General features: G+C 30.1%; 5 protein-coding genes and 1 long non-coding RNA gene across 9 annotated transcripts in view; 4 read left to right on the top strand and 2 right to left on the bottom strand.

Annotated features, from left to right (window-relative positions):
- The first annotated feature begins 1723 nt into the window (after positions 1-1723).
- Positions 1724-2152, top strand: LOC146538210 (protein PET100 homolog, mitochondrial). Its single transcript, XM_085187527.1, has one exon. The coding sequence runs from the start codon at positions 1876-1878 to the stop codon at positions 2092-2094; it is 219 nt and encodes a 72-aa protein (XP_085043653.1). The 5' UTR covers positions 1724-1875; the 3' UTR covers positions 2095-2152.
- Positions 2153-2312: 160 nt separating this feature from the next.
- LOC146538209 (solute carrier family 67 member A2-like) lies at positions 2313-5667 on the bottom strand. Its single transcript, XM_085187521.1, has 5 exons — positions 5379-5667; positions 5103-5234; positions 4445-4574; positions 3397-3615; positions 2313-3052 (listed from the first exon to the last, which is right to left on the bottom strand). Exons 1-5 carry the CDS (start codon positions 5418-5420, stop codon positions 2346-2348), a joined length of 1230 nt encoding a protein of 409 aa, XP_085043647.1. The 5' UTR covers positions 5421-5667; the 3' UTR covers positions 2313-2345.
- Positions 5668-6261: 594 nt separating this feature from the next.
- On the top strand, positions 6262-9391 carry LOC146538208 (uncharacterized). Of its 2 annotated transcripts, XR_014878093.1 has the most exons (6): positions 6266-6777; positions 7058-7171; positions 7334-7431; positions 7580-7702; positions 7846-8033; positions 8409-9391. It is a non-coding gene; the product is annotated as an uncharacterized LOC146538208 (long non-coding RNA). The 2 variants fall into 2 exon arrangements; XR_014878094.1 differs by lacking the exon at positions 7334-7431 and having other exon boundaries at positions 6262-6777.
- A 292-nt stretch (positions 9392-9683) lies between these two features.
- On the top strand, positions 9684-13372 carry spn-F (C2H2-type zinc binding domain-containing protein spindle-F). Its single transcript, XM_085187522.1, has 2 exons — positions 9684-10600; positions 12643-13372. Exons 1-2 carry the CDS (start codon positions 9862-9864, stop codon positions 12990-12992), a joined length of 1089 nt encoding a protein of 362 aa, XP_085043648.1. The 5' UTR covers positions 9684-9861; the 3' UTR covers positions 12993-13372.
- Positions 13239-15578, bottom strand: mRpL32 (mitochondrial ribosomal protein L32). 3 transcript variants are annotated; one of them, XM_085187525.1, is made up of 5 exons: positions 15455-15578; positions 14689-14778; positions 14365-14604; positions 13745-13875; positions 13239-13429 (listed from the first exon to the last, which is right to left on the bottom strand). In XM_085187525.1, exons 2-5 carry the CDS (start codon positions 14771-14773, stop codon positions 13292-13294), a joined length of 594 nt encoding a protein of 197 aa, XP_085043651.1. In that variant the 5' UTR covers positions 14774-14778; positions 15455-15578; the 3' UTR covers positions 13239-13291. The 3 variants fall into 3 exon arrangements, with proteins under 3 accessions (XP_085043651.1, XP_085043649.1, XP_085043650.1); XM_085187523.1 differs by lacking the exon at positions 15455-15578 and adding an exon at positions 14882-15032; XM_085187524.1 differs by lacking the exon at positions 15455-15578 and adding an exon at positions 14916-14994.
- Positions 15579-15961: 383 nt separating this feature from the next.
- qless (decaprenyl diphosphate synthase subunit 1 qless) overlaps positions 15962-20335 on the top strand; it is a 36566-nt gene continuing 32192 nt past the window's right edge. Inside the window, exon 1 of the mRNA XM_085187518.1 lies at positions 15962-16190. Within this exon, the coding sequence (XP_085043644.1) occupies positions 15984-16190 (207 nt within the window). The 5' untranslated portion in view covers positions 15962-15983. The remainder of the gene's footprint in view (positions 16191-20335) is intronic.

The raw sequence follows: 20335 nt of genomic DNA, 5'->3' as shown, positions 1-20335 counted from the left end.
TATAATTTATTAAGCTAAATATATTTTCGATGTTTTATCAATGGAACTATTCAAATTTTAATGTTAACCGAGTTACATTCATGTTTTCAATAGCAATGATAACAAATCGGAATCGTGCCGAACTAACATTAGCAGGCAGCACGTTCTAGAGCGCGGCATCTGATATATGAAATGCAACTGTAATGTAGTCTGCGTATTTCAATTTGCTATTGTTGCTACTTGAAAATTGAAATACGCAGTTACCTACTTGTAAGCCACCATTGACTGCATAAGTAACTGCTGCTCTACTTCAGCTTTATAAAAATCGCAATAAAGGAAAAAAAATAATCATTTCTAAACCTTCCCGCATTCTTGTTTATCGAAATATAGAACGGCCGACGACTCGTGGCCGGCTTAAATTAGCTGCAGATGTCTGCTCAGGATTTTAGGATTTTATTTTACTTTTGATTTTTTTTCCAAGTGCACAATGCACATAAGTTTAGAAAGCCTAACTTTTGAACCGCTACGGCTCGCTAACTGTAATGATGATATATATATATACCTGATATATCAGAATATGTAAAGAGAAAAAATTAAGGTAGGTTAATTATAGAAATCCACGGATTAAGAAATATATCTATTTATTTTTAAATATATCTACTATTTCCTCTTAAATGTAAAGTTTCGGGAAGCCAAAATAGCACCCAAGGATAAATTAAATAAATCCCCTAACTTATTCGACAATAATTAAGGTCGTAATGAATAGATATCCGAATGCGCCCATAGTCAATGGTAGAATGAAATAAACATAGTATATATGAACGATAAATATTAATAAATAATACCTCTATTGCACCTATATAAATTCTTAAAAATAATCAAGAGTCAAGTTCTATGCGAGGAGGAGGCATTGTTTTAAAAACCTACTTACACTTAAGTACCTATTAAAATACTCATACTTTTAGACCCATGCTGCCAACATTATTAGTAAAATGTTTCATTATATTGTAATTATTTATACACTGACTTTTATTTTAATTATATTGTTAGAAACTATTGAAAATATTAAATAAAGTGGGAAAGGTAATGAATTAAAACAAGGCTTCAAATAATTATTAAACAACCAAAGGGAATTATCTAGCAGTCTAATAACAATATCTCGTTCTAAAGAATCCATCGGGCAGAGTGACGTTAGCGATCCTTTTCTTTTGGTCGCCGTTGACAGCCCATAAAAGTGCCAGCCAGTAATTAGAGTCGTCCTTATATAACCTCTATGGTCATTATTTCTAATTATTTCTAACAATATACATATTTTATGTAATTACTCAAACAATATATTTTTTAAAGCAATATTTAAAATTAATTAATCTGTTTATCATTTAGTTAAGTTCCGGTATTAACATAATATTAGCTTTCTTGAAATATTTTATTATTAGGAAGTATACATAACAGACATGAAATGTGCGAGTTAATAAGATTTACGAGAAAGATTAAAAAAACATCTCATATATATATATAAGTAAATAAATTACACCTTTTTCGATTATGTGATATTGCGATTAGCTTCAAAAAATGTTATAAAGATTTTTGTATGATTGCTCGTATATACATTTATAACTTCATCACTAATGTTGATAATAAGTTAGAAATTCAGTTCAGTTCTTAATTTATAGCGTATATGTACGCTAATGTCGCCAACAAACTGTAGATTATAGGTAGGCATAGAGTGACAAGTGACAGTTGACAGGCGATGTTTGCTTTGACAATTGACATACGACTCCGAGCAAGGCTAGATAATTTGGCATAAATACTAAAATAAAGGAAGTTTCACTTCTTCTTGTGCTTTTCAAAATAAATATAATATTATATCGTTTTTACAAATATTAAAATTGGAAGATGGGTAATTGGAAATTAGAAGTGGGTAGAATGGCTATGTACACTTCATTTCCTGTAGCATTATTCTTTTTCTTTAATCAGCCGACGTATTTCGAAGAATGGGTCACCAAAACAAAACGTGAAATATTTCCACCAGAAAAGAAGCAAGACAGAGAAGCAATACAACAACTTATTCAGGACATGCGTAAAAAACAACTCAGAGCTATTGATGGAGAGTAATGACATAGATTGTAGACTATTTTTATGTAAATATGTTAATAAAAGTTAGTTTGTAGTATGTGTATTATTTTTTTAATAAATATATGCTATTCTTATAATTTACAAGTTTGAGTTATTGTTTTTTTAATGTATGCAATATCCTAGTACATATAAATCATTAAGGTAAAAAGTTTTTTATGATTCTTAAATTTCTAATAACTTTAATAAATTACAAAACAGACAAATTCAATAACATTGTATTATATTTAAAATTATTCCACTTTAACATGTTTACTCTTGTATTGATAACTAACTATTAGTCCAATTAGTGTGGAAAAGAAAGAAGCATATAAAACATATGCAACTCCAAAAAATTCTCCAACCAATCCTGCAACCATTGGTGCAATAACCCCAGTCAATGATCGAACACTATTTGAGGCTCCAATCAAAGTACCACGATGATCTCCATGACTCTTTTTCAAAACCATTTCTAATGTAACAAGCCTACCTACTGCATTTCCTATAGCTAATGGTATCAATAACAAAGAATACATAAAAACATTAAAAGATAAACATATTCCAAGTAATGATAAACTCAGTAAAATAAAAACATGATGGTTTCTCTGACTATAATCATCATCATTTCCATAGAAACTATTTATATAACCCATCAAGAAACTAGATACAGACCCTATTACACCTTGTAAGGAAATAACATATCCAATGTTTTTTGGTGATAGGTTATACTGGGTTTTTAAATATAGGGAGTAATTTGAATAATAAACACCCATTGCAAAACTATTTAGAGCCTGAAATAAGAAAATTGTTCCATATTTAGACCATTCCAGTTTAGATAACTCTGCAATTGATTGTTTGCTACAATCCCATAAGGTTAAGATAATATTTTGTGAGGCTTTCTTAGAAACTTTTTGTGGTTGTTTTGGTAGATTATTAGTTTTCGGAAGCAGGAAAACAAGACCTAAAATGAAAAAATATATATATTATAATCCTATAAGCATGTAATTTAATTGTGGCATAGTTAAACAGCATCTGACTGTAAATCTGATAGTTGTAGGTTTGGTCCTCATCCAGAGGAATCAATTAATTTTTATTTCTGTGCTGGTAAAGTGCAAATTTAGTTTTGTCACTCAATTTTATGAGATAGTATCACCTCTCATAGAATCAAATGGATATGGGAATGTCTTGACACTAGGCTCAATACACCCTTCTATATGGTGATAACATTATGACGATATTTGGTATTATGAGATTTTAGACACATATATATAACATCTTTATTCAAATAGCTGACTATATCCTCACCTGCATTGATAATAAAGCAGACTCCAACAAGCATAGCTATAAAATTAAAACCTGCTGTAGGAAAATCTTCAACTATGTGGCCTCCAATAACAGGTCCTATTGTAATTCCCACACCAGAAATTGCAGCCATTTTACCGTAAATATTGGATTGCATTTTTTCATTTACCTCATAATCAGGTACTAAAGCTTTTGTCAATAACTGTGTTTGCTTAAATAATCCTGAAATATTTGTAGAATTTTAAAAAGAGTCTATACTAATATAATAAAGCGGAAGAGTTTGTTTGTTTGTTTGTTTGTTTGAACGCTAAGATCTCTGGATCTACTGGATCGATTTACTTTGTTTTTGTTTTGTATGAAAGCTGCATTCTTTAGAAGTGCTATAGGCTATATAACATTACATTACACATATAAACTAATATATTTTAAAGTACATTCTAATTTGACATGCAATTTATTCTGCCATGTTAATAACAACCGTCGCGTCGCTACGCAACCGTTACCGCGACATTTTGATATTGATCCTTATGAAAATAAATATAATAGTCACTTGCCGGCAGATGACGTTGACGGTTTTGTTTATTTTCATACATTTTCGAATTATTGTTAATTTTTGTGTAATTATTTGCTGTTTATAATTAATTTAAACTACACTTTGATTCTCTTCTTATTTTATTTGATATTGCCCGCTAAAATTATCCTATTTAATAGAGAGAAATGTTTAGTTATTTCATAGAGTCGATATCTATGTACGCACGCACGGAAAACTTTATGTACTTTTTCTATTATTAAGAATACCTATCCTTTAGTTACTTTTAATGATTTTGTTGGTTCATTTCAATAACTCTTTTTTTTTCTAATAATACGTCTCTGTTTATTATTCTTTTCGATTATTTAAGCTTATATTTTCTTACTAATTCTATTGAAAATTGAAAATAATTTCATGAATATATTTAATAAATATTCTTATAGTTGAAGCAGGCGTAGCCGCGTCCGGGTCCGCTAGTGTTAAATAAAGAAAAAGAATTTTTAAATAAAAATTAAAGGGTACCTAAAATGGCTCTTATTATTAATATAGCGATGATAGAATTTGTAACACTTAAAAACATATATGCAATACTGCATATCAATAATGTTAGTATCAAAATAAATTTACGTCCTTTTAAGTCACTAAGACTGCCCTGAAAAATAAAACAAATTAATTTTTTTTTTCATTAATTTATAGTTTTATGATAAAAATTAACATAATAAATAGCTTGACATTCAAAACTAGATTTCAGATGTATAATCAATTTTAGTAAAATGTGACTTAAACACATTCTGCTATACAGCAGAGAAATAAATGATAAGTTCCATAAATATATATGCTTTGTAGAATGCATGTTGTCAGTTTATCTGATTTAATATGTTATAAAGGCATACACAGAATGATTAAGAGTAAGGGGCAGCAGAGAACTTGGTTGACTTTTGAGAACACAGTACCCATGGTACTTAAAAAAAAGTCACATAAGATCCATGAAGACCTCCTGGAAGACAAGTGTGAATTGGTTGATGAAAGTGAAGTAGATAAAAGATGTATGCTGGGGACCAGGGACCCCCAAAAAAAAAAAAATTATATAAACTTTATTTAAATATAAAACTTTAATAAGGTTATAAATAATTGTATTAAGTTATTCCTGTTTTTATAAAAAAATATATAATCTACTTACAATAAAAGGCCCTGATCCTAATTGGAATCCCGCATAAAGAGAACCAAGCAGTCCAATGCATATATGATTGCCCCCCATTTGTCTCACATGGTTAGGTATTAAGGGCACAATTATTCCCACTGATAGCAAATCCTAATTTAAAAAAAATATTATTATAAATGTTCCTTTTATATATTAAGCCTAATGAAACATACTTTAATCACATAATAGTAAGTGTAAGAGTAATAAGAGTTTAAAAAAACGTATAATTTATTTAAAAACAAAATAATGACTTACTAAAAATGCAACGAATTGCAGAAGAGGTATTGAGAGTGACATAGTTATTATTACTTTGGATAAATTGTGAAGGAAATTATACTTTTGGCATTTAAAATATTCAACACAGTCGACATCGGTAAAACTTGTTCTTCTATAATGTAATATTTATCAAATTCAAAAATATAAAAAAAATACAAAATCACTTAAGCACCTATTTATTTAAATTACATATAAGTTTTGACTTTTGACACAAGATGTATTTTGAATTTTAATGTCACGCTTACACGCTTGTCGAACTCGACAGGTGGCAATTGTCACAAGCTCCAATCCTTCAATACGCTTGAATGTCATTTACACGCTTGTGAAGTTATTGCGTGCGTTAACATATACTTGAAGAAACATATTATACTCTATAAACAGTGTTTCCCAACCTTTTGTGTGCCACGCTATTCATTCATATGACCCCCATATATAATTTTAAACATTAAAAATTAATTTGTTGATTTAATAATATCAATTATATTAGATTTTGAAAGGATACCTTTAACTTTTTGTTATTGACAGTGATTCACCTCAACTTTAATTATTTTTCTTTTATTTGTTTGTTTGTTTGCGGAGTTTCGCGGCTTTTTCTGTCATATATACAAACTGGTGCAGTAAATGACACTCATCGTCGCGTTCTACTGTACTTTAGTGTCGTGTCGTCTTCGAGTATAGTTCTTGGCGGACTATAATTCATGTACATATAAATATAGATTGTTTTATATTTGAACATGTAACTAAAATTGTGGCAGTGTTTCTATTCACCCCTATTATACCCATACTGTAAAATATAAAGGAACTATAATATTATAATATTCCATGATAGTGCCAACTGCCAATCGCAATCAGGCCCGGTCGACTTCCTTAGGAGCTTGGGCGACATACCTACGTGGGACCCGAGTCCAGTTGCTATATTAAAGTAAAACTACTAATTAGTAGTTTTTCTAAGAGTATTTTTTTAAGAATTTAATTTTAATTCACGATTTAGTTACTTAATGTTTAATAAATAACTTTCTTTATAATATTTCATGTATGCAAGACACCGTGATAAAATGTTTTTCGATATGAGAAACAGTTTATGTAACCGGTATTTCAAGTACAGTAGTAGGATTATGTTTTGATATGGCAATGGTATTATTAGCATTTGCAAATGGCGAACATACTACTGCGACTTAAACAAGCAACGTGTTTTTAGCATTTCTGTTGTATTTTATATTTAGATTTCTATTGTTGTTCAGTTGTTCTCTCTGTTTGAATATTTGGATCTAAAATTTGGGAGACAATTTGAAAAGTAGATGCCTCAAATGTCCCCTCGTGAAGATCCTGAAATTAAAATATATAGGTTCCCTAGTCCAGGTCCTACCAATTCACACCGGTAAGTAATCATTAAGTATTAACTACTCTAGATAAAGTCATGTCTTAAATGTTGTACTTGGGCCAAGTTTTGCTTCCCCGAAGGCCCATGGTATTCTATCGATTTTCAGAAAAAAATGTATGGTGAACATAGAATGTTATGTTGCCACCATTTTGAAAGGGCTTCATATGTCAATTTTATTGAAAAAAAAAATACTGTCTAGAAAAACTGTTCTATTTATGTACATATTAGTAATCATACATTGGCAATGTATTTTCATCCAATTATATTTTATTTTCAGAATCAGCTAATCAAAGATTTAAATTTTTCCACTGAACAACCAGGGACATCACATTTTCCTGCAAATGTTTTACCAGGACCGTTGCAAAGAAGGGTATTGACAAGTATTCAAAAGGTAATTCAAGTATATTATTAATTGATACTGGTTCACTTGTAATGACAATATATTTAAATTAAAACAGAAAATTTTGTCTATCATAAGACATATCATCTAAATTATTTTTAGTATTAGAAAAATGTACACAATTATATAGAAATTATATTGTTGTTTCTTCAGGTAAATGTTACTGATGCAAGTGATAATATTATACTGGATACATTAAAGGACCGCAATCGGGCCTTTCTGGTGTAAAAAAATAACAGAACTAGATCAAAGTATGTAGATGATCTTCTTTGTGTTTTGTTCTAATCTACTATTCTAAATAAATAATAATAACACTTTATTGCACATAAGACTTTACAAGTTTTCATTTTAGTAGCTATATATAACTTAACAAAAGAAGCTCCTTATTTTATGTTTCAGGGAAAAGAAGTTGTTACAATATTTGATCCACCTCATCTACTGAAATGAAGCATTGAAATGTATTTTTAAAATATAATATAAAATGCAATACTAATATTACATCAAACAATATTGAAGGACAAGGTAATATTTTGTTATCATAATTTACATTAAAAGTACACAAAGCACAAATGTATAGTCCAGTCAAAAGTACAAGTTTCTAGTTACTAATAGTTAAATGAAACTTGTAAAAAATATTTCATTTAAAGTCATTTATTACATTATAGGACTAGCCACATGGGAACACAGAAAATTTCTTCCGAATAGACCATGGTGATGGAAATATTTGTTTTCGTACCCAAATTTAAACAGGACTATATGTGTCCAAATGCTAAGCAGAAAGTGAAAGTGAACCTTGCTGCTCAAGTACTAAGTCACTCAGTTGCCGCAGGGATGTTTGCCAATACATCTCAAGGTATTGTTTTAATTTTTTTTTCTGTTTATTGGTCCACAAAACAAATAATTTAAATAAATTCACATAAAGAAGAAATAGAGAAATAGACACAGTATGCATTTATAATGTTACAATGAATAACCTAACAGCCTAATATCTTAATAGCCTAATGGTAACAGTGAAAGAAACCTAAAACAGATAGATATATATGTAAAAATAAAATATTAAATATTAATTAACAATTTTAAAATGTAAACACAGATACATTTTAAAAAATACTAATAGTTACAACTAAAATTACATTAATCTTAAACAATTTCTTTAATTTTCTTTTAATTGCTTAATCAAGAAAATTCATCTAACAACCCGACCTTTATTAACTCTTGTTATTTTCAGGATTGCTACATGGAGAGGCAACAGTCACTGCAAATTTATATGGATAAATTGTTTAGCTACTGAAATAGTGATTCTGCAGATTGAAAGAAAGGCAGCCACACTATATCAACATGACTGACAATTCTTCATTTGAAGAAAATGTATGTCTTTTTTCTCTAACTCAATCATTTGAAGAAAATGTACTTTTTTGAAAATTGTACATTTGTCATAGCTCGCCCCAATGCAAGCTTTGTGATTCAGTTTTAAAATTGAAACATACCGATAATATATTATTGTACACTTTTATGGACTTCAAAGAATATGATAATGCTAAAAAGAAGTTAAACTATGTATCTGAAAAATTTTATAAGATTTTATGTGTTGAGAAATGTGCCACAATCTGCAATAATTTATACGAAACATTATCATATTCTTTAAACCTCAAAAAACTTGCAATCTGCAAATTGGAAAAAGATGTAAATTTTAGTTTTCTTGCCCAATGTGAGGAACAACTTAAAGAAAATGTTGATTTTATATGTAATAATCTTCCACATTACAGTAAAAAGATTTTGTTTAGTTAAAAATAAACAATTTGCAGATTATCAGAAATTGTTAAAAAGGAAAATAGATATATTAATAATAAGTAATTGTATATTAATGTTAGATTTAATTTGACCAACACTGTATTAAGTTCATTATACCTACTTTATTAATTTTATCTTTGTCTGTAATTTTTAAAAAAAAAATAAATTCAATAACACAACAATCAAGTACAACTGCCCACAATCTTATAGGTTAATAAATATATAAATTATATATTTTTTGCAGATTATGTTCTATTTAACTTATAAAAATTAAAATTGTTATTTTAACATATAAGGGCAAGTTTGTCTTGTAGCAATGTTGTAATCTTTAGCAGTATATTTTAATTGTTTTGCAGAAATACTATTTGTGTAAATATCATTAAAACAAATGTTTATAAGCAATAAAGAAAATGTAAAATGTTTATTAGTTTTATTTCTGCATTTATTTTTTATTATTGTACTATAAATTATTCAGACTCTTTCAAAACCATTTGGAAGTATTATTACATAATTTAAATAATAATACTTCCAAATGATTTTGAAAGAGTAATAATCCTGGCTTGAATAAAAATCGATTTAAAGCCAAATTTTGAATTTCCCGCAAATTGTGTTTTGTTGGGCACGCACAGAGATGGCAGCAGCATCGTTTTGTCACCCATTTTTTAGTATGAAGTGAACATTCTTTGAGTAAATGTGTTCTGTGATCGCAATTTGCATTTGTAAAAGTCCTGTCAGTTGTCAGAAACCAAAATACTAAAAAGTGTAAAAAGATAGGCCATAAAATATAATAAAGAATGTCTAAAAAGAAAATATTTGAATTACAATCAACGTTATAAAATACATTTAAAAATATTCAAAAACATATAGGAATTAGATAATAATTTCTTATAATGGATTCTTCATCTATAGTAAGTTTTAACAATGATTCGACTTATCAAACAACAGTAAAAGCTGATTCTAATGTAAGTGTGCACGAACTAGCTCTTCACGCCATGCGAGATAGATGCTTGTTACTTCAACGTAGAATCAATACACTTGAAACAGACAATATGAGGTTAAAACTTGATATGACTAAAACTGGAGAAAAGTCACCTTATACACCTCTGACAGAAGATGAAAAACTATTGTTACAACAAAAGATCGCTGAACTAAACAAACAAAAATCAACATTATTGCATCATGTGTTTATGGTTTCTTGTGAAAACAAAACTCTGTGGAATAAACTTTCAACTTTAAAAGGAGTTGGAAAAGCTAGTAGAGATCATACTAAACAGCCTTTAATTCGGACAAATACATATATACACAGCACACCAAAATATAATGCTCAGTGTCAAGAAAAGTATTCAGATTCAAGTCTAGAGGAAATTTCCTTGAAATTAATAAACAGTTATATACAAGAAAAATCACAATTAGTTGAACAGTATGAACAAATGAATCAGCTTCAAGATATAGATGAAGATGTATTAAATATTGATTCAATAGGATTTACCTACATTGAAGACCCTGTGACAGATTCACTTAAAGAAATTCATAGTCAAACTGAAAAATTGCAAAATCTAAAGAAAGAACTAACTGAACAAGAAAAAAATTTAAAAATAGTCATTTCAAGAATGGAAATGTTGATAAAAAGTAAGAGTTATTATAATCTAGCTTGAAGTATCTAAGCATAAAAGTTATGTATTGACATTCCAACTCTGACTGCAGTTACAGTGGGTTGGGTGTGATATAGCTTATAGCCTATTACAAAAACTAAGTATAGACTTGACTTTGTAGTGCAAAAAATATTTTAAAAAGTCCTATAGCCTTCCTCAGCACTTTCAATTGAACAAACTCTAGCTTTGTAATACTTTGTTAGATTGTTGCTATATTCTGCATAGTGGGGAGCAGAGGAAATCTAGTGTTCCTCATTTTCTGCCTAATTTTTGAGACTTGTCTTGACAAGTCTTGCTACCAGTCAGTGGCGGACTAACCCCGTCGGAGGCCCGGGGCGGTGTCGTTGAATGAGGACCCTTACCCCCCCCCCCCCCCTGAATTTGAGAATGATCAGGTTTAGATGTAAAACCTGATCATTCTCAAATTCATTGTAAATTTCTACCAGATATGACTGACATGATAGTACTACAGCCAGAGCGTCATCTGAAGCTTCCATCATAAGCTTAGTTCCAATATAGATAGTAATTTATCATCATGAGCTAGTTCACACGCTATAGTAATATTAGTTCCGCGTATAAAATAAAATAGACTGAGATCCCAGGACCCTAGTAGACCTACGTCATTTTAGTAAAGCTGAAACTTTGAAGATTATTAGTCTAATAAGTAGGTAAGAGTGTTGAGTGAGACGCTCGTATTTAAATATATTTTTGAGAAAAATGTAAAAAAAATATATTATAACCCTGGTATAACCCTTTACGTTGGCTTTACTCTTGCCAGACGTCCTAACTGGTCCCTTACTGACGTGACCGTTCAAGTCTTCCCCAACAACAAACAACCATTTCGGTAGACGGTATAGCAAGTAGAACCTCTTCATTCTGCTTTCAGAATTACTCTTTTTTGGACACGCTACAGCCGGCCTGCGGCGCATAGGCACTAATTTAGTTTGTAGTTACGCCTTCAATCAGCACCCTTATACGCATCAAGCTATTGCAGCGACCATCAGCTTCAAGAAGCCAAGTTCTGAAGCTCTTCAGAAAGAACTACTGCCACACCGTTTTTACCCGAGGGTAACCCGGTGTATATAAGGCGGTAACCCTGTCCGTTATTGCGAGGCTTATTGTCCTTCCAGCAAGCGTCCTGGAGGAAAGCAACTGGACCCGAAGTCTTATAAGTATATCTGCGAGTTCTCTGCATCGTCCGGTTAGAGAGCCAATATTCCACGTTGCAAAGCGGAGTTTCTGTCTGGGTACTAGCGTTTTAAGCGGCGGTCGTACTTAACACGTTGTTGCGTTCCATATTAACGGCGGATGGCGGTTTTTAAATGGAGCAACTGCCATTTGACTTCCAAAACCACTTTAAATATACATATTATATTATTTATGGACTATTTTAAGACCCCTTATAAGCACCCAAACCAATCTGATGGCTCAATCATCCTCCCATATAGAGATGTACCTTTATTTTGCGCTACTTCTGAAAGGGCCCCACTTTCAGGTTATTGAGTACGCAAACTTTTATAAAATGACGTCGGTCTGGAGGCCCTAGGAACTTGAAGTAAAAAACTACGAAACTGGAACCACATGCAACCTGAATGGACATTAGAAAGATAAAAGTAATTTTAATTAATATAATGTAAACTACCGGTACAGGCTGCACTAATCCTTGTACTTATTTGTTTGTTGGAGGCCCCCTCCAACCTCAAATTTCCTCTTAAGTAGATACTATGCGTTTTTTCAAGGGCTTATTTAGGATTTGATCTAGGGAATTTGCACCATTTGGAGGCCCCCCTGGACCCGAGGCCCGGGGCGGACCGCCCCCGCCGCCCCCCCCTTAGTCCGCCACTGCTACCAGTGGCAGGAAATAAATTCCTTGTACCGGTTGTATTTACATATTGTTGCAAAGATCCTTCTAATATAAAATAGGTTTCCTCTGCTTCTCCTGATATACGGGATATTGTGAAGAATGTGAAAAAAAAATATATTTTCAATATGTAATATAAGATCTTTGGTTATTTTCAGATGGATATAGGTGTCCAACCTGTGAAGCAAGTAAAGAAAAATCTGTTACATTTGAACACAAAGAAACGGAGACTAGTGACAGTCTCATTACAAGTGATATTCAATTAGAATCAAGTGCTTACAATAATGACTGTCTATATGACCAATTAACAAATAGAATAAATACAGATCAAGAATCTTCTTCTGAACCATGTGATAAAATGTGCCCTATTTGTGGAGAAAGATTTACAAAAGACATAGCATTTGCAGAATTCCAATCACATGTGGAAAATCACTTTATCAGTAATAATGAAATTGATTCCATAGATAATTTTGATACTATACCTAATTCTCTTGATAATGTTATTTAAAATAGTATTTAAATTATTCTTGGTAGTTCATATATTACAATCATTAATTATTATAATTTATTTATTTATTAGTTATACTTTTGAAAAATGTACTGCACAAATTTTAGTAAATAATACAGTATATTTTTTTCACGGTATTTACATTCCATTAGCAAAAACAGCAAACTAGATTACAATTTTTTTTTTATAGTGGTTCACATCGTAATACAGTTTTATAACTTTTCATTTGTATTTTAATAAAAGACATTTTAGTGCTATTATTTATTGAAACTTGTCTAATGTCCTTAACATTTTTTTTATTATGCCAAATCTATAGGCTTAACATCCTTCGATTCTGATGGTTGCTGTGTTGTCTTTTGCAAAAGATTTTTACTAAACCACTGAGGTCTTTCTTTTTTCATTTCAATTATCCTTTTACCTTTCCAAAATTCCTTAGGCTGAAAATATTATAAAACATAATTAGTAATTTATAACATGCAGAATTTTTTTTGGATACAACTGTACAAGTATACAAACTAGATTTGGACACATTGCATGTTGAGTGGCAGAATTCAATGCCGCTCTATGCCTCGACACTAGAGTGAAGAACTTAAAATATAAATGTAAATAAATGTTTTATTTCCTCAAATGGAGATTGAACCCACAACCATTAAACACAACACCCACAAACATTAGTCACACCATTGTGCCACAATGGCCTCTTATTCATATTAATAATTATAAATGTCAGTGGTATCATAAATGTATGTTACCTCATCAGGAAGATTCTCATTATTGTACAATACTATAACATCATTTTCAATAGGTTTAAGATTCCCAAGTTTTTCTTGAATTTTTTCCTGAATCTCTTTTGTTTCTACTTCTACCTTTTTATAGCAATTGCCTGTGTACAAATCATTGTAATTCACTATATTATTAATTCATGATTAATATTTCTTCTTCAGCTTCATGCTGTAGCCAGCTTGTAGCAGAGTAAGCAGAGGAAAAATAGTATTAAGACACTCCATTGCCCACTTTCATTTGACACTGAATTTTAGAGCAATTGCATGTTGAGGAACTCATCATTTCGTTTCCTAATTAGGTGAATTCAATTTCTTTTAATTAATTAATTATTGAATTAATTTTTCAATTCAATTTCAGAGCAAAGAAATTGAATTCACCTATTTAGGAATCAAAACTACAACTGTGCGTTTTTAGATACACGTTGGACTACTGCACCATGTAATCCTCATTTAAATATATTGAATATAAATTTAGTACAGAATGAAGTGTCTTAAGAAATTGCTTTCTTAGATAAATGCAAAACACACAGTGTAAACATAAATAAAAACAATATTTATTTATATTTTTGAAAAAAAATCAATTTTATTACCACAAAGACGTCCACGTTCATAATTGTGTCCACAATCAGTACATACTGCAATATTTGTTTTAGGTACAAGCATCTTCCAAACATAGTCTGAATGCCCAAATTTTCTTTTCCATCTCTTTTCTACAGTTCTTCTAAATTTTGGTACAGCCAATAAAAAACCATCACCAACAATATCTTTTACAGAAAATTTCTTTCGGGGCTCTGATATTTGCTTTTCATAAACATAGGTTAAAGCCAGTTCTGTAAATATGACAAATATATATATTTTTAATTCATTATTAAATATAAAACAAATATCTGTGTGACTTTATCAAAAAATATAACCTTTAGGCGGAAAACCAAAAGTTTGCAATATGTGTTTTTCTAAATTCTTGAAAATATTTACAATATGAGTAACTCGGGGCAACATTTTATCTGAAAAAAAATCACTATTTATTTATAAATAATTATATTAGCTTTTAAAGCATAAACATTTAATTTATAACAACGGTTTTTTAAGTCCAAAAATGCCAAATACCAAATTTGAATAATGTTTTGATTCTCAAAGTAACCTTAAAGAAATCAAACGAAATATGCAATGCATCAATTTTAGTTTGACGCCTGACTGTTTTTGGCTATATAAATGTCATATAAATGTCAATTTCAAACTTTGAAATTGTAATCTGTAGCTTGTTTTGTGGTTTGAAATACAAACCCACCCGTATTTATTTATCATAATAATTGGCATTATTCAAGTTTATATGACCTTTGTAATTGAGGATCTTAATTTGAATGGAATCTTTAATCATTGTACCTTAATTAGTCAGTGCAAATAACAGTCTGCTTAAAGTCTGGAGAGAGTTAAGACGCTGTTATCAATACAAGAGCTACAGGCCGGTTAAAAAATAGTATGGTTTATACTTTAGGTTAACCGGTTTGGCTTAGTCCAAGAAAAAGATGTTACATCCTTACTATATATAAACATCCATACACATAGGGAACAAACCCACATTTATCTCATTTATATTCACATTTCTCACTGTACTACGATGGCATTTTTTAAGAAGATATATATACATTTCTTATAGTTAGTAAAATATACTATACTTACATATATTTTCAATTGAATATAATCCCCTGAAGCATAAAAATATCAAGCTTCTAAGCACACGCAATCAAAAAATACAAGCATTCATTATATCAATTTTTCCGTGTATTCAAAACTTAACGAGTCCGACTCACATTTAACCTGTTTTTAAGTATAATTTTATTTTTTTAAATTGTATTGTAGCAATTCAGCAAAGACAAAGGTTCATATTGCGTTAGTAAATTTTCTTAATGTAAAATGTGAATGACTGTCTGTGAAAAAAATCAGGGATAATATATCACCCTCATTTCATTCATTTATATTACATGTATAGTTTAGAATATAACACAGATATTTTATTTAAAATCACTGAATTAATTATAATATGTTTCAATATTTTATGAGTTTACTTAGTTTTTATTGCTACTGACAGATATAAAAATAATAATTTGAAATGACATTGACATATTGCTTTATTACGCATGGCAATCCGAAAAGACGTATAAGATTGACAATCAGCTGTCTTAAGTGGGGAGGAAAAGGCCGATAGCTTATGTGCTATTCGCGTTATGTAGTTCATGTCCTCAAGCGTTTCGTTGCAGTTGTAGCTATGGCGTGTTTAAGTTCGAGTAGGCTTTGTGCTCGTGTTCAGGATAAGTTAATGTGTCAATTCGGACCTAAAGTTAGAAGGCAGACTGTATTTGTGAAACTGAAACCTCCTGGACCCTCTTCAATGCGAATATTTGGAAAGACCTGTCAGGTTAGATAATTATTAAGCTTCTTATGTTTTTTCATCTCTATACCTAATTTCATGAAAAATTATTTAAAAAATATATATATTTTAAAACGCTTTTTAATTACATATAGTTTATAACAATAGCAATCTTAACTAACCAACAAGACTTTTTACATAACAGCATGACATTAACCTATAAATCAGCTGATCCATTCATTTCACTTTAAAAACAAACATATATTTCAAACATAAATTACAAAAAATATACATAGAAACGAAAATATTTTAATAAAAACTAAAAGTGAAATCATCACAAGTCTCCGCGGCCAGTAGGTCATATCGCGGCACAGGTTTGTTGGGTTTACCCTGATATTTTCACTGCTATTTAAACTTTTACTTTCGTCAAATAATATATTACTTCACTAAAATTAAAGTGAGATCTTAATAAAAAATACCATAACATACAAGCTAGTCATTTTTAAAAGTGTGTTTTAATTTATAATTTAGTTATTGTTTCCTCAATTGGTCGAAGTGCCAATAATGAACTGATTGTAGTTTACAGAAGGCAAATTCGCGTTGAGCGCTATTGCGGTGTGTTAAAGCCGCGTACCGTTCCGTGCTTTCTCGTACGGCGGCGGCGTGCTAGCGTGCAATGTAAATCTTGACGAGTCAGAAAACTTTCTAAGCAACAATTATGTGAATATGACATTAATATTTCATTTCTATATTTCACGTAGATTTTTTATAAAACAACTTTGTTTTTATGAATTCGGCGGAAAGTGGGAACGGAGTGTCTTAACACTAGGTTCCCTCTGCCTACCTGCTGTTGTTTGCGGGAAACAGCGTGAAACTGATTTTCCATTTTAACGTTTTTTTTTTTAAATTTACCTATTTTTTTTCAATGAAGAGATTGATTATAATTGAACGGTGACTATTGCCGATACATATCGGATACATATTCATGATAACATATCATGAAATAAAAATTAACGCCTTAATCAAAATAACTAAACTGAAATACTGTAAGAAGTAACAAAATTTTTCAAGATTTTACGAAATATTATTAGATTAGAAGGATTCCCTCAAGTATTTCAACCACGTAACATTAAGATTGAAAATAGTGTTGTAAGTCGAAAATAACATATGCGAGGTATGCCTTACAACAAACTCTTATACAATGATGTCGACTGAACAAACAGTTGTGTGTTCCGCATTTCTAGCGACCATCGTTGATCGTTTACGCAGGACACGTGAAGAGCGTGACAGTTACGTGTCACGCTGTCCAGTTCATATCTTTACTTACACCAATAAAAATTTTAATTAAATAAAATCAGTATAAGTGTACCGACATTTATTGCCAAGCCTACAAACTTGTTAAGTAACAAATTTTATAAGCCTATCGAAACATATAAGTAAAACATATTTTAAAAATGTAGATAGGTTTTATTATCAAGAACCAATACCTACGATGTCAGCTACTGAAAGCCTTTTAAAACTAGAGAATTATTTTTATAATTTAGAAACCGTTTTCGCAAAACATATTAAACTTTCTCTAGCAGCCGCTAACGAGAACTACATTATTTTAATTTGCCGAATTTTTCATTAGAAATGTACATAATTCAAATATTTAATAAAGATTGCCAGTTAATATTTGCAAAGGCTTTTAGTAATATTTATAATCGAGTTTTGATGTATGTAATATAATAACGTGTAAGAAAAATGTAAAAATATTAATATAGCTGAAACTAAATTATTAAAAGATCAAAATTCGTGGGAACTGAGATTTTACATTCATCTTATTTATATGATATATCTATAACGTCTCTACCTAAGTCGATGTATTTAATTTCTTATTCATCTTCATCATCATCACATTACATAGTTGGCTAAATGACGTTAAAAAATCCTGTTAATTGATTAAAATAAAATATCATAATTAAAATAAAATAAACATGAAAATTTAAAATAAAAACAGATATTGTTTTGTTTTTTCGTTTTCACATCTATTTTACACGAATGCATAGGAGAATAGTGAATGTGATAAACATAAAAAGATTTATAAATGATTTCGCGTCAAGGTAGAAATAGATGTGGTCACTGAGGCACCACTTACTAAACGTCCTTGCAACCACTAACGCTCAGCCCGCTGCCATTGAGTAAGTCGTTGCCGTTTCGTACGTTTCTTGCAAACAATGGACTCATCATCAGTAACTGGAAGCAATTAATAATTGCACTTTTGTAGGTCTATGACGTTAAATATAATTTCATTTAATGTTATCTTTCTGTTTGTTATATATTTTTGTTTATTTACTGCTTAACGAATTATATTATACTTTTAGTGGAGACCCACCCGCGGCTTTGCCCGCTTGAAATACATGATTAAGTATTTATTTTTAACATTTTTAAAATTCCCCACTTCGAAAAGAAAAATACTTAAAGAACCCGCGTCTTTTCAAAATCATCCAAGTGGCGCGGATTCAAATCCCACCACGTTCAAATTTTTATACGTTTCCTAAATAAGTATTAAACAATTATTTATTTAATAATATCAATTGATTTTGCGTTCTACGTATATGTATGTAGTTGGCAGCGCATTTATACGTCCAATGCGAACATTTTGAATACCTTGCATTATATTATCGAAATGTCCAGAAGAATTTTTCATTGTTTTGGAAATAAAAAAATACAATCTATGTTAATATAAGTATTTAACGTAAAGTATTACTATCTAAAATTGGGTTAGTAGATTTTATGTGATATATAATATTTTTTTATTAGTATGTTTAATTTTAACAATAGTTTTTTTTCATTTATTTATCATACCTACGACCGTTGTTCCATAGAGCAGTTGGCAATTTCTTGTAACATATTAAATGACAATACTTACATACTATCTCATAGAGTTTTTAATTTACTTTAATGAAAATATTTTACATTTATTTGTGATTATTACAGCGCACGAGTAGGAAGCATGTTTTCAATAAGCTTTTTTAAAATATCATTTGTAAAATTATCAACTTAATGCTAATACATTAATTGGCATTATGTATTTATATATTTATTTGGCGGTTTTTTTTCCATGAGACAACATCAACATACATATAATATTTTTAAGGGTTTAGAGATTATTCTAATCTCGACTACGCTAGCTATGTCCCCGAATTTTAAATCTCTGAAATTTTCTAATATACTTTAAATAATTACAGTATTTATGGCCCTACTATTGTAATGTAATAACAGTAAATGCGCAATATGACTGATGTATTTATATAAGAACTAGCGGCCCGCTCGTGGCTTCGCCTGCGTGTACTACTTTATTATTAATTTCTGTCTCCATGAGTACCTACGTCCCGTAAGTGACGTCCATGAAAAATTTGAGACTCCTAGCATTTGTAGTAACGAAGTTTCATACAAACTTACAACCCCAAAAACAACCCCTTAGAAGTCGAATATTACAAATTCCCGTCTTAGCGAGCACCTACGTCCTATAAATAACTCCTATGCAAAATTTAAGATTCCTAGCACATGTAGTTTCTGAGATTTCGTGATGAGGGTGTGACCTTTCGATTTTCTATATATAGATAAGAAATAATACCGTTGCTTAAAATTGGTTTGTAAATAGTAATTTGTACTTTTTTTTGTATCAAGTAAACGATGAGAATCTTTACTGCGGGATTATCTTCATAAGATATGCCGTCGCGGAATATTTGTATTTTTTTTAAGATATATAATTATTTTAATCTATCTCGTTAGGTTTTCTGGAGAGCGACTGCTACACAAACTTTTATTCCCCATTTCCTCACTATAAAAGTGTTCCGTGTCCTTAAGGTAAACTCTACATCTATACTAATTTTAATAAAATTAGTGGTTTAGTAAATCGTAAAAGACAGACAGATGCTCGTAATTTGTGTCCGTTATGAAATTAAAAAAAAAATATTATTTTCCATTCAGAAACACATTAGATGTGCTTAAAATAACCTAAAAGTTAATAATGAATCAACAAATATGCATGTCTTCGTAAGTCAAAAAGAAATGCGGAGTGATGTTTACCCTATTTTGTACCTACATACAAAGATGGGGAAAATATCATCCTATATTCATATTCAATTCCTTTTAAGATTTTTTAAAAATTATTTTAATAATGAAATGATATTTACATTATTAAATTA

Source organism: Heliconius melpomene, chromosome 6, assembly GCF_056956725.1.
Source record: "Heliconius melpomene rosina isolate 202511_hmr_F chromosome 6, ASM5695672v1, whole genome shotgun sequence".
NCBI lineage: Eukaryota > Metazoa > Arthropoda > Insecta > Lepidoptera > Nymphalidae > Heliconius > Heliconius melpomene.
The sequence above is the reverse complement of the archived record's forward strand: the minus strand, read 5'-3'. Positions and strand labels throughout refer to the sequence as shown.

Excerpts from the sequence above, each read along its gene's own strand:
- LOC146538210 (XM_085187527.1), top strand. The coding sequence starts at position 1,876 with ATGGGTAATTGGAAATTAGAAGTGGGTAGAATGGCTATGTACACTTCA.
- LOC146538209 (XM_085187521.1), bottom strand. The coding sequence starts at position 5,420 with ATGTCACTCTCAATACCTCTTCTGCAATTCGTTGCATTTTTA. Across the intron at positions 5,235-5,378 it reads TGCAATTCGTTGCATTTTTA|GATTTGCTATCAGTGGGAAT; the intron begins GTAAGTCATTAT and ends TTTTTAAATTAG. Across the intron at positions 4,575-5,102 it reads TAGGATCAGGGCCTTTTATT|GGCAGTCTTAGTGACTTAAA; the intron begins GTAAGTAGATTA and ends TTTATTTTTCAG.
- spn-F (XM_085187522.1), top strand. The coding sequence starts at position 9,862 with ATGGATTCTTCATCTATAGTAAGTTTTAACAATGATTCGACTTATCAA. Across the intron at positions 10,601-12,642 it reads AATGGAAATGTTGATAAAAA|ATGGATATAGGTGTCCAACC; the intron begins GTAAGAGTTATT and ends GGTTATTTTCAG.
- mRpL32 (XM_085187525.1), bottom strand. The coding sequence starts at position 14,773 with ATGTTGCCCCGAGTTACTCATATTGTAAATATTTTCAAGAATTTAGAA. Across the intron at positions 13,876-14,364 it reads TGAACGTGGACGTCTTTGTG|GCAATTGCTATAAAAAGGTA; the intron begins GTAATAAAATTG and ends ATTTGTACACAG. Across the intron at positions 13,430-13,744 it reads ATGAGAATCTTCCTGATGAG|CCTAAGGAATTTTGGAAAGG; the intron begins GTAACATACATT and ends TAATATTTTCAG.